At 44.0% G+C, this 13171-nt stretch overlaps 1 protein-coding gene across 1 annotated transcript in view; it reads left to right on the top strand.

The window, feature by feature from the left end:
* The window catches only part of PLBD1 (phospholipase B domain containing 1), an 83049-nt gene that overhangs the window by 7825 nt on the left and 62053 nt on the right, over positions 1–13171 (top strand). Inside the window, exon 2 of the mRNA XM_004713797.3 lies at positions 8106–8325. Coding sequence (XP_004713854.1) covers positions 8132–8325 — 194 coding nt within the window. The 5' untranslated portion in view covers positions 8106–8131. The remainder of the gene's footprint in view (positions 1–8105; positions 8326–13171) is intronic.

The following is a 13171-nucleotide window of genomic DNA, read 5'->3' as shown; positions in this document are numbered from 1 at the left end:
GAAGCATTTTAATAAGCTTCCTTCGTAGTCACCTGCTGTGAGAGACAGATCACACACCCCACCTTATAGCCTCTCACCTGCCTTTCATGCTAGCTATACACAGGTATAACCTGAGGTCCCTTCACCTCAGCCACACTTCAGCTTTGGGCCTGGGAGCCTCCTGAAAGTATGCTATTTAGCAACAGAGCACATACAGACTGAGAGTGAAGGGTTTAAAGCTTCTAATGCAAACTTTAGCCTGTGTACATAGGGCAGATATAGAAAAGGGTTCCTCTTCCATCTCTCAAGTCTATACCCAATCTCAGAAGGATGCAGTGGGATCCAGTCTGAGCTGAGATGCACCCTTGACTTTATTTTACTCCTCCCCTGGTTCACTCTCAGTTCTTGTCTTTCTTGGGAGCAATTCCCGAAAGAAGCCTCCGTGGAGCACTGTGGAGCCCTGGTGGGGCTGTGAGTTAAATGTTGAACTGGTAACCACAAGGTTGGTGACTCAAACCCACCAGGCACCCTGGGTGGGGGTGGGGAGGGAAGTGGGGAAATGAGGCTAAACCCTATACAGGGTCACAAGGATTTGGAATCGGCTCAATGGTGGTGGGTTTTGAACAACTGCCTTAGATGCTGATTTAGGGGTAGGAATTAAGGCTGAAACATCTCCTAGTAATTTTGTTGCCTGGAGATTGTTTAATTCTTGAGTCCCTTATTCTCTTAATAACTTTCATGAAGAGTCAAAGCAAATATAAAACCCCTTCTCGATTTACTGAGAGCCTTTCAAAGAAATTGGGTAGAGGTGGAACAATAATGCCAACGTTCACAGAAAGAGAAACGGTGAGACTAAACTCTGTGGGAATAAAGAGAAACACAACTCGCAAGTCCGAATTGGAGCAGTAGAGCTCAGCCCAATTGGAGTGGGCGCAATGGTCATTACAGCAACCCAAACCCACTGCCACTACCATGAAGTGTGTTCCAATATGCACAGCAGTGCTACATGGGCTTTCAAAACGTTTCTGGAGCAGACAGCCTCATCTCGCTCCCATGGAGCAGCTGGTGGCTTTGAAGTACTGACCTTGCAGTTAGCAACCCAGTGGCAAACCTAGGGCACTGTGAGGCCTATAAATGTCTTTGCCTCCTATTTCTTTCCTCTATTTCCTTTAACTTTCTTCCTGTCCCATTCACATGTTTGAGCTTCATTGGGCTCTCAGTAATTGTTCTTGGCTACATTGCCCTTTGTTAAAACCCAGCAGGCATTCTACACCCTCCTCACCACCTATTTTAGATCTCTTATTGTGTTGGCTACCCCCTCCATCCCCCCTCCCATGTCTACCCCCCATTGTCGGTCCCATTGTTTTCTCCTCTGGATTGTTTATCTTGCCTATCTTATATAGATACACAGTAAAAAGAAGACTACTAAAAGGGGATCTATCAATAGTTCCAGGTCTGTCTGCTGACCTTAATGTATGTTTTCTGATCGGGTCTGATAAGGTGCCAAGCCCTGCCCTCTGAATCTGAAGTCTATTTGGGGAATTCCTCAGGGACTTCATTGCTTTGCTCCCCTTGCTGCTCTGTTGCGCTCCCTTCCTATTTCACCCAGGTGTGGGGAGGTCAGACCGGGCACAATTCCCACACTGTGTCTCCGGTACTGTCCCCTGCAGCACTGTGGGTCAGTGAGGGGGAAATACCGTTTTTTATAAAGGAACATCTCCATGCATTCGTAAGTATTCACCACGTATGTGGAGTTTTAGAATATTACTGTTAAAAATCTTATATTCTATTTTCTCAACTCTAGAGAACATATCAAACTTGAAACCCATTATGAGCTGGCGAAACTCAAACAGAGAGCCTGACCCATTATCCTCCAAGCCTCTTATCCAGACTTGAAGGCCTTATTATTTGATCTGTCTTAGACTAATTCCTGCACAAGAGTTTCCTACAGAGTCCACTTTTGTTTGTAAGACACACACAATTAAACTAGTTACACACAAGAGACCCTAATGGGTACCTACTCTGGGCCAGGTACAGCATTCCCAGACTAACACTAAACAGATATGGCCCCTGCCTCCAGAAAGCTTGCGTGAAGCTAGAATTAGGTCATAGTCTCCCACTTGTTCCCTATGAACTTTCCAAACCACCCCCTTCTCAATATGGGGATATTAAATATAGAAAAGTATAAAGGCTTTCACTCTGAAAGGATTGAGAAACATCAGAAAACAGCACAGGTACCACAGCCTTTATACGTGGAGACAACATTGAGTAAGAGAGGAAGCAGTTGGGGGGAGAGCAATCAACTCAGAATTGGTCCTTTTACTCACAGCAGTTGCCAAATTGGTCCACTCATTAACAGTCAAATGTCATAATTGACTTATCTTGATGGTTGGGTGAAGGAGCTCTGCATGCATGGGGTACCCTCCCTCTCTAAAAAAAGCACAGATTTGCAGAAGTTTATATGTGGTCAGAAAAATTAGTGCCAGCAGCAGAGAACATAGAACCCTCCATGGTGCATCCATGGCCACAGTCAAGCCAAGATGTACAGCACATGGGGCAGCTGTAATGGAATGTGCATGGAAAGGGACGCCCAGGCACTCAGGATGCGGGATGCAAGATTGTGGAGGAGGGGCAGAGCTCAAGCCTGCTAAGTGAATGAAAGGGCAAGGGCAGAGACTGACAAGCTTGTTCGCCTTCCTTTTTTCACTTCCACTTCTTGTTTTAGGCCGCCCCATCCCCACCCACCCCTCCCCAGCTCTGTGGCTATTTTGTCAGTCAACGCTTCCTCATTTCCCTACCAGGCTCTCTGGAAGTGAGACTACTAGGTGAGAAGTGAGAAAGGCAGGGGAAAGGCTAGGTCATAAGTTGCCAAACTTATTTGACCTACTGCCCACCCTTTTCAGAAAACATGTTCTTCGGCACCCCCTTGACAATTAAAAAAATCCGTTCTACAGCCTATAATCCAGGAGAGAGCGTAGGCATTTGTTTCTGCAGCCCTGCTGGATCATTCCATCGGCCCACAGGGGGCGGTAGCCCCCACTTTGGAAATATTTGGAACTAGAGACGTTTTGATGCTGTTGGAAGGTGCCATGAGTTTGAGGACGAGACAGATGCCAACCATACTGGTGTTTTCTTGATGTGCACTTAACCTTTATATAAAACTCTCTCTTGTACATGGGTTTCTGTGGATTTGTTTCTCTAAGTACCCAGACTAACACATTATGGTACCAGGAGTGGGGTACTGGAGAAACAAATCATAAGATGGAGAGTAGATGTTTGTTTGAATTCTCCCTCGTGTAGTTTTTCTTCTTTGTCTAGCCAGAGGTCAGATAAAGCACACTGTTTACTCGGTTGTTTTCTGGGAAAAATATGGGAAGTATGAAAATAGAAAGTTTGTAAGCCCACTTGCTTTCAGCCATTAAAATTTGATCCTTAGATGGGTTTAGACCATGCCTGTAAAGAAAGCTATGCAAAGAAAGATATGCCCCACCCAGTGCTTTGAAGTACTCAGGAACCAATGGTCTTTGTCAGAAGCTGGAAAAAATCTGGAACCATGAAGACAACTCCCCTCTAGGACTGAATGTTAAAGGGATCCTGTGAGCAGGCTAAAATGCTTGCTAGTGACCACCTGGATCTACTTGTTGAGTGGAAGTGGGAGAAATGCAGCAATAAAGAGACAGGTTGAGTTTGGCCACTGACACCTGTGGACTTGGTTTACAGGAAAAAGAAAATGAGAGCAGGTTGAGTGGTCTAAAGTTCATGACCTAGCACAAGGGGGCTAGGCTTGTTGAGTATTGGTGAGAGCCCATGGTCTAAAGGCAAGGTGACTAGTGGGCACCCTATGGAGGCTGAGTGAGGTAGCCCACATTGAGTTGACCAGAACCCGACCAGATGGGGATTTTTGAGCCTGTGAACTGGTGTATATTGTTGCTGACTTTATGGATGGCCAAGTAGAATCTGTGACATGGTGGTGAGGTGGGGAAGGGGTGTGTGTGTGAAATTGTTCACTACAGATTAGCCAGTAAGCACAAGTAAACCCTGCTATGTGGATAATCTGACACTGTATTTACAGTAAATCCCCAGGTTACAAAAATTGGATTTACAGACAACTCTGACCTGCCATTTCATATTATATAAACTTGTCCTCACTTTGAAACGATTAGAGAAATGATTACTCGCGGCAAATCCTTTGACACAATCTCCTTCACTGGGGGCACGTGCAACTTTTAAATCATTAAAAAGGCTTTGAGCATTTTCTTGCACAAAGGTATGTAAGTAGCATATGCACCTCTTTCGACTTATCTACAAATTCAACTTAAAGACATATGAACTGATCTCAAATGTAACACGAGGACAGCCTTTACAGTATTTGGCAAGAGGGGAAAGGAGGTTTCTGTGGACCTTGCTCTCAGCTCGGTAACTGTGGGCAGGATCCATAAGTGGACAATTGGCTTTGTTAGCAATAAGAGAATTATTTGTTTATTAGCATCATTACTTCCACTTAAACCATTTGTAAAGAAAGCCTGCCAATATGATCATGACATTGCTCAAAGTTGGGTTTAGAAACTAAAGTTTCTAAAGTTCTAGCCTTGGACCTACTTACCATCTCACCCCATTGGGTGCTCTATTATTAAAGCCCACACCCATCAAGTTGATTCCCATTCATAGTGACCCTATCTCTGCAGGGTTTCCAAGGTTATGATTCTGTAGTGGCTGGTGAGTCTGAATCACTAAACTTGTGGTTAGCAGTCTAACGCTTATTTATGCTTACTTATTTACTAAAAACTAACAAACTAAGTCTTGAGTCAATTGGTAATGTGACATGAGATAAAACAAATAAAAGTATCGAACTTCATGCCATCAAGTTGGTTCTGACTCATAGGACAGAGTAGAATGGTCCCATGGGGTCTCCCAGCCTGCCCTGCTTTCTCCTGTACAGCAACTGGTGAGTTCAGACCACTGACCTCGCTGGACAGTCGAGCACTTTGTAAGGTTAACAGATAGCCTTATGTTTGTAGTCTCCAACTTGCATTCTATTTGAGTTACAATGAACCATATTCACAAGTGTTTGTGGGTGTTTCTTTGTATAATTTATCCTTAGTAATGTTTATTATATGCAATGTTGCAGCAAATCATTTGCCAATGTTATCATCCCCCATGCCAACCCAACCCCCAAATCAAGATAAGATATTGATAATGAAAAGCAATAATGATGAAAACTTTTAAAAAGAATGAGAAATTCAATTTATGTCAGAACCAATTTACAACACCCCACTGTATGTCAGGGACTGCCCATGTAAATATTTAATCTATTGTGAATAGAGGACTCTGTATAAATATTTAATTAGCGCCCTCCAGACTCCTAACCACTAGAGACTCAGTTTGCCCAAAATGAAATTCCTATTATTTCCCAGACCTAACGATTGATGCACCATTCATATGCTGAGCCTCCACCCAGCACCCGAGTCACTTCAGTCTCCTCTCAGCTCTCTGATGACATGCTTGTAAAGGTTCTCTTTAACCAATGCAGTTGGGAAGTGGTTTACCAGACAGAAGAAGAAACTAATGAACACTCTTTTCCTTTCTCTCCCGGCTTCCATCCACTGCGCTAAGTGCTGAGGGAGCAATCTGGCTCCAGAGATGTCCCAGCCAGGGCCGTGGCTTCCATAGCAGTGAGAGGCCAATGCCAGAAAGGCAGCCCTTCCAAAAGAGGACTGCTTCCTGAGTCTCAGCCAGCACGTTTAGGACCGCTGTGTGGGTGACCGGGGAGAAAGGTGCCAGCAAAGGAAATAGCCCATGCAGGGTGCAAGGTGGTGACCATGGTGAGTTGCTCACAGTGATTTCTGGAAGATCAAGTGCATAAGACGATGACAGTGAAGCTATACAGCCAGGTATATCCCCGATACGAAGGCCGAGAGGGTGAGCTGAGGAAGTTTACTTACTTTAAAAAAATGAAACCCATGGAAAATGTTTCATAGACAAGTTAACAGTTTTGCCTCTTAGGAAGGTCACTGTGGCCGAGTATAAAGAAAGAATGGATTTGAAAGGTCAGAAGCATCTTTTAAAAGGTCTGTTCTATGGTGTATGCACGTGGTGATGCCTAAGTTCGAATAGAGGTGGTGAGATAATGAGGGGTGGGATATTTAGGAGGTCTTGGTTGATTCGCTATGAATGACGGGGCGGGGAGAGTCAGAATGGACTCAGGTTTCCCACTGAGCGATCATGGAGATAGAAAGCAGAAGGTGGAAGGTGAGTTGAGAGGGAATGTGGGGCTTTTCTTGGGTACTTTGAAATTGTCGTGCTGATACGATCACCCAGACGGTGTTCTGGATGGAGCGTGTGCACTTGAGTGTACAAACTAAAGAAGACCCCACTGGGGATAACGAGGAAAAGAAGTCAGGCAAGGCGGAGATTCGGGAGAATTGTGTGCCAGACACCACGCAGGAAAGGATTTAAGAATGAGGGAGTGGATACCAGGGTCACATGTTTCCTGGGGTCCTTTCACCTCAAGGCCCCAGGATTTCACGAGCACCCGAGATGAGGGCAGGGCTCGGGGCCTGATGAGGGTGCACACTAGATTACAACAGGCTGCGTGAGCAAGATGAGCAGGGGAGGGGTGAGTGCACTGCTTTTGCCCGGAAGGCGAGGCCTGGAATTGTGCTAGGCATGCTCAGCGATCTCTCACCGGCTCCCAACACAGCCCTGATATCCCCCGACCCCCCGAGTTTGCCACGGAGTGGGCTCTGACTCGTGGCGACCCCCTATGCGTCCGACAGAGCTGCGCGACAGAGGATTTGGGGCAGCTGATTTGCCGGAAGAAGGGGTTTCTTCCCAGGCGTCGTCTCTGGCTGGAATTAAACTTCCGACTCTGCAGTTAGCGGCAAAACCCTTCAACCACGTGCACCATCCAGCGACCTCGGGTACAGAAGAGATACCTCCGTGAATTGTTATAAACTCAGGAAGGGCGTGAGAGATCTAGACAACAGCGAGATCTGGTGACGGACTCCGAAGGAGGCTTTTGTCGTTGCTTTGCTTTCAGCTGTGAGACCCTACCCTAAACCTTTGTCATCGACCCTAGGGAGGGGTCCAGAGACCGTCTGAGGTGATGTGCTGAAGGAAAAGGACCCCCTGCAGTGGGAGGGGGACTTACAGGTGCAATAACAAGAATAGAGCGTGTGGAAGAAAGTTCCTGAAGGAGATGAGATGGGGAGAACCCAGAGCCTGTAGATAAAGTAGACAAGAAAGGAGAGATAAGAATCAGCATGGATTGATTAATAAAACAACCTAGAAGTTGAGGGCCTCACAAATGATTGTTTTTTCTGCAAAACAGGAATCCAATACCACGTGTAGAGAAAGAAGCCAGCTAGGAAGGGCGGGCCTAGGAGAGCGGTGATTCTTTGGCCCAATGGCTGAGGGGAATAAAAGTCGCTGACCAGGCGTGAAGCCCTGTGTTTCCTCAGTGGTGGGCAATGAGCCGACCCTAACCCTACCCAGAAGCCCATCCTCTAAAGCAGCCGCCCTTCAGCCCCCTGTGATGCTATAACTACTTCAGCCCAGCCCTGTGATGCTGTAACTATTTCAGCCCAGCCCTGTGAGCTGTGGACTCATCCCCCTTGAGATGTTTTTTCTCCACTTGTGTAATAACTGACTGTAGAGCGAGATCGAAAGTACTATGGGCTGCCAAAAGAACTGACAAATCTGCCTTGAAAAAAGCACTGTCAGAATGCTCCTTAGAAGCAAGGATGGTGAGGCTTGGTCTCGCATACTTAGGACATGTGGGGGAAGGCCATCGTGCTCAGGAAAGTAGCAGGGCAGCGGAAAAAGGAGAAGACCTTCAACAAGATGGATTGGCCTGGTGGCTGCATCGAGGGGCTCAAACTTAGGAATAATTGTGGGGATGGCACAGGACCGGGAAGGCTTCATTGTGTTGTACCTAAGGTCAGTATGAGTCAGAACTGACTCGACGCCGCCTAACAGCATAAAGCAACGTAGAGTGCGATTTTCCAATTCTAATGGAATGGAGATCTTTAAATTAATGCCTGTTGACATTGCTGATGACGTGGGGGACTATGTTGACAACTCTGTCAAACTCTGTTGTATCACTATCCCGTTTCCTTTTCTTCTAGAAATCCACTATGCAACTGCCTACTGGATGAGTTCTGAAAAGACAATACAAATAAAAGATGTACTGGACAAGAGTGGAGATGCTTATGGCTTTTACAATGACTCCGTAAATGCTACCGGCTGGGGCATCCTAGAGATCCGAGCGGGCTATGGCTCTCAGAACCTGAGCAATGACATCATCATGTTTGCAGCCGGCTTTTTGGAGGGTTACCTCACCGCCCCGTAAGTACCTCCTTTAAAGCGTCATCTCTCTCTTTGCTCCACAGTCATTCTTGCCTCCCTGGTATTGTCCATTAGAACTGACAAGGAGCTAAGGTAGTATAAACATCATCAGAAATGCACGTGCACCTCTCTGATTCCTATCCGCCTTGGGAGAACAAAGAGACGCTGGTCACAGCACTTTTCCAGTCTCGTGTCACTGCTTTGAAGTGTTCCTTCTCACGGTCCTCTTTTTAAAGGACAGTTAAGCAATTTCATCATACTAGTTATTTATGACCACGTCAGAAAAACATGACAGGTGGAGAGACTCCTTGAGAAAACAGACAATGGTGAAGATTAATTTAAAATAAAATAAAATATTTTTATTTTAAAAATAAAATACATAAATATAGATATTTTATTTTATAATAATATTTTATATTATTATTATAAACAATATTTTATTTTATAATAATAATTATAAATATTTCGTTTATAGAATAAGTATTTTATTATTTTTAAAATAAAATATAGAAATATAAAATATAGAAAACATTTGTTTTTTAACCATCTTAAAACAATACTACCACATGGGCAAAGATATTTTAAACTAAGTCTGATATCAAGATTTCTTCCAGCCTGATCCTTGATTCTACCGTTTTTTTCCTTTGTCTCATAAAAATAACAAGCAGTCGTTATTTGCCATAATAATGCAATCAGGGGACATTCTTTTCTGAGGACAGCGCTCTAAGGATAGTAAAGGTGCAACTCATTTAATCAAGCCTCATCTCTCCTGGTTATAAAAAGTGTCTTGATGACTTGCCTCTTTTTTTTTTGCCTTTCTTTTACTCTGTGACCTAGATTGTTTAGTGCAGTGGAACCAACCCTTATTTCGGGCTACCACTATCTTAGATTAAGAGCCATGCTGATCTCAATCTAATTCTGAGGACTGGAGATTATATCAGATGTCAAATCACCAGTCATTGGGCACTGGATATGCTTTTTTAAAAAATAATTTAAACTACAAATTCGTTTTTTATTATCATGCCCCAGTTTTGCTATCCCCTCATGCAAATCCCTTCAACAGTATGCTATTTGGAGATATATAAAATGATATAAACGGAATAAAATGTTTAGAACATGCTTAAAGCTGTCTTATACATCTGAAGTAAACACATCCTCCCTTTCTAACCTGCTCCTTCGTCTCCAGTGGGTTCTGATTGCATGCTTTAAACTGAGCTGCGGTCGCTTTCCTTGGAGAAAGCAATCTGCCCTAAGTGGGGTGAAGGCAGGAGTGGCGTGTGTAGTGGGCTAGTAAGGCAAACCTGCAATGTGCCATGACCAGCTCTCGCTGGTGAGACTGTGCTGAGGATAGCTGGTGTCTTCCTTGAATATATCTGTAGGTGTCACTGTTAGAGCTGAAGAACTTTGAGGACGGCTTACGAATATGGCAGTTTCTGATATTCATATGTTCATAAAAAAATAACTTTTAGTGTCTCGTCACAGCACTTTAGGTGTAGTATTAAATTAAAAATGGACACAGAGGAGTGGGGTGCCAGCCCCCACCCGCTGCTACTACTATTACTACTACTTGGATTCAGTAATGCGCAATTGTACGGCTGAGATATATAAGTATTATATTAAAGTCATCGAGAGCATGAGAGATAATACAATAATACAGTCAGACATAATCATGGTAGCATTGCTCACCTCAGCCCAGCTTGGTGGTCCACGTGGAGAGAGGGGGAAGGGAAGATATAAACAAATAGCCCCCTCTTAGGGGTGTCATTAACCTGCAAAAGGAATTATGATTAAGATTGGGTGGCTTCTCCATGTCATCTTTGTCCATCTTTCTCCAAACGTGGTTGCGTCCTTCTGAAGGGAGTCCATCTGCTTTATTCTGTAAAAATATAAATGTATAGCCCTATCTCCAGGTGACTGGACCTGGATCCCAAACGCGATTTCCATCTTCTTGGGACTTCTTAGAATTAGCTTTCTCTGTAGAAGTGAAAATGTGTTTATCTTCCCTGATTTTATTACAAGCTTTTAGTAAGGAGAGAAATTTTTTGGTTAAATTGACCAAATTAAATTCATCATACATAAGATTCCTCTTCTCCCCCTTCTGTTTTAATCATTTAGATTTCAAAGCACTGCTAGCGAACTCAGTTACCATGCTTGGTCTTGAACCAGTAAAACTACTTGCCAGCTTGCCATACTTTGAAAGACTGAAAATTTTTTTAATAAATTTGTTCAGCTGTTTTTGAAGCAGTTTACCAAACAGACATTTTTTTCTCCAAGTTTACCAGAAAAGTTGCAGGCTTAATTAACCCACTTTGCCCTTCAGGCTTTTTACATTGTATGATCTTACAATCTTGAAATAGTCTCTCTTGGTTAACTTCACTCACTCCTTCCAAGCTGGATTTAGGGCAACTTAATGGGTGGGTCTTAGGCCCTTCTGAATGCCCTAAGGCAAAGACTCCATATCCAGAGCTTTTTAACAAATTCCTGAAGACCCCTTTGTGTAAAGGGTGGTCACACTTGAGTACTTTTTCCTGGTAGGCATGTATTTTTATTTTAGAGATGCAGGGAAACAAAAACCAGCTTACACGATTTTCCTTCTTTATCAACCATGGCATATCAGAATTTTTTATTGCCTTAATTTCTTCACAGTCCTGATCAATAATTCCAGCAACACCTTGATAATTTATGTTGGACTTTTCTAAGAAACATCCTTTAGTTCTTTTAGGTAGCGGACCCCAATTCCCGCTCATAATAATTTCTGATTTAATCACAGCTTCAGGCTTTTCCTCACAACTCTGATCAACTCCAGTATCAATTTTAATTCCTTGACTATTTAGGTTAAATCTTCCTGATAGAGGCTGTATTACTCTTTCAAAAACCGTTTCCTGCGTTTTAGAATCAACACGCTGCTGTGAGGGCTTCTGAGCCTTCTCTTGGTAGTTAAACTAACTGCTGTGGTAACAGAGGCTGGGCTTTTGTAAGTTTGGCTAGGTCTGGTCTGCTGTGAGATTGGGTGATACCTGTGATTTCTGCCATTCAAAGATTCTCTTGCTGGGTTAGGCAGAGGCCTTGCCTTCTGAGCTCTGTTAGGCGGGATTTGGATCAAGCGCCTTTCACTATTTTCCCGCTGGGTAGCCTTGGCTAATGGCAACCCGTCACTGTCGAATTTTGAATGACATTGGCTGGCCCAATGAGTTCCCTTTCTACAGCGTGGACAAAGTTTAGGTCCTTTTAAATCTGAATTAGGTGGCCCTGGCCCATGCTCTGGCTTAGGCCGCAGTTTGCTTTTCACGGCCAGGCTGATTGGGCTGTGCTTTCTACACTCTCTTTGAAGATGACCTGTTTTCCCACAACTGAAGCACCTTTTTCTAGGTCTGATGTAATTCGCCAGTGCAGCTGCCATGAGGTCAGCCTTGTATTCCTCTGTCTCTCCATTCCTTCATATCCTGAGATAATCTAGCAGGGTGCCCTTTTCCCTGTAGGGCCGCAAGGCATTTTTACAGTGCTTATTAGCGAAATCATAAGGTAGCTTATGCACTAGGTCTCTTACTGCCTGGACATTTTTTACACACTTGGAAATAGCATCTTCCAGCCGGGACACAAAGTCAGCATAAGGCTCATCGTTCCGCTGTCTTATAGCCCTGTAACTCGGCTCTCTCTCTTCTGATGGAATTATCTTTTCCCAGGCACTTAAGCAAACTTCACGTATCTGTCCTATTGTCTGTTCATTAAATTGTAGTTGGGACTCAACTGTGATATACTTCTCATCCCCTAGCAACTGATGAATTCCTATATCTATACCCTCTTCTGCATTTTTGCGAGCATGTGCGAGAGCTGTTTCGGCCCATAATAATTTATATCGCAAAGATTCTGAAGATGAGAGGCAAGATTTCATTATCGCCCTCCAATCTGCTGGGATCCAATGCTCATAATCTGCCAGAAATTTTATCATGCTAATAACAAATGGGGAGTCTGGACCATAGTTAGATACAGCTTGCTTGAGGTCCTTCAGTAGCTTGAAGGGGAAGGCAGTATGTTGCCGTTCTTGAATCCCTTGTGGGTGCTGCTCGTCAGGCTGTCTATAACTCTCACGGGATAAGCCACTCTAAATTCTAAATCTGCTTCCTGGGCTATGCTTTTCTGTACCTGTGAAAGCAATGGTGTCTTTCTACACCCTGCCCCTTTGCTTTTTGCTTCCCGAGCCTTACCCTCTACATTAAATCTCTCCGCTTGTTTTTCTTTGGATCTGACCTCTTCTCCTCCAGCACTGCCTTGCTTGATAGTATTGTGATTCTCCACACTATATTCAGGTGGGGCACATGGTTCAACTCTGCTATCTCCTGGTTCAAACTTTGCCTTCTCAGCTACACTTACAATTTTTTCATCTGCCTGAAATTCATCTTGCCCGCTTCTCACCTGATTTAAATCTGCGTAGTTTAGATGTTCCTCACTACTCTGCTGGTTTTGTTTCTCTGCTTTCTCTACCTTTGAAAGCAAGGGAGCTTCCTGGGGTTGCTTAATAGCCTCGCTTTGGATCTTGGAATTCGCTGCCTCTTCTACTTTATCACCTTCAACCCTTCAGAGGCTGCAGCCCCCCGAGGGCATGTAGGTTTTGGCCGTGAGGTTTCTTTTAGAATCAGAGGCTTTAGAAAATAAGTCAATCCCTGCTTTTTCAGTTTCTCCTAAAATTTCATTGTCTAATTCATACTCATTCATAGACACTTTAGCTTGCTTTTCTAGATTAGGATAGCTCACACAAGACTTCTCACTAAACTGATAATCCTCACTCTCTTCCTCCTGCAAAGGTCTTAAAACCACCTTAACTTGAACCCACAGAGGCCACGTCTCC

Source organism: Echinops telfairi, unplaced genomic scaffold (genome assembly GCF_000313985.2).
Source record: "Echinops telfairi isolate 266 unplaced genomic scaffold, ASM31398v2 ScPeMD7_21;HRSCAF=78, whole genome shotgun sequence".
NCBI classification, from domain to species: Eukaryota; Metazoa; Chordata; class Mammalia; order Afrosoricida; family Tenrecidae; genus Echinops; species Echinops telfairi.
Note: the sequence above shows the minus strand (reverse complement) of the source record. Positions and strands in the feature narration are given on the sequence as shown.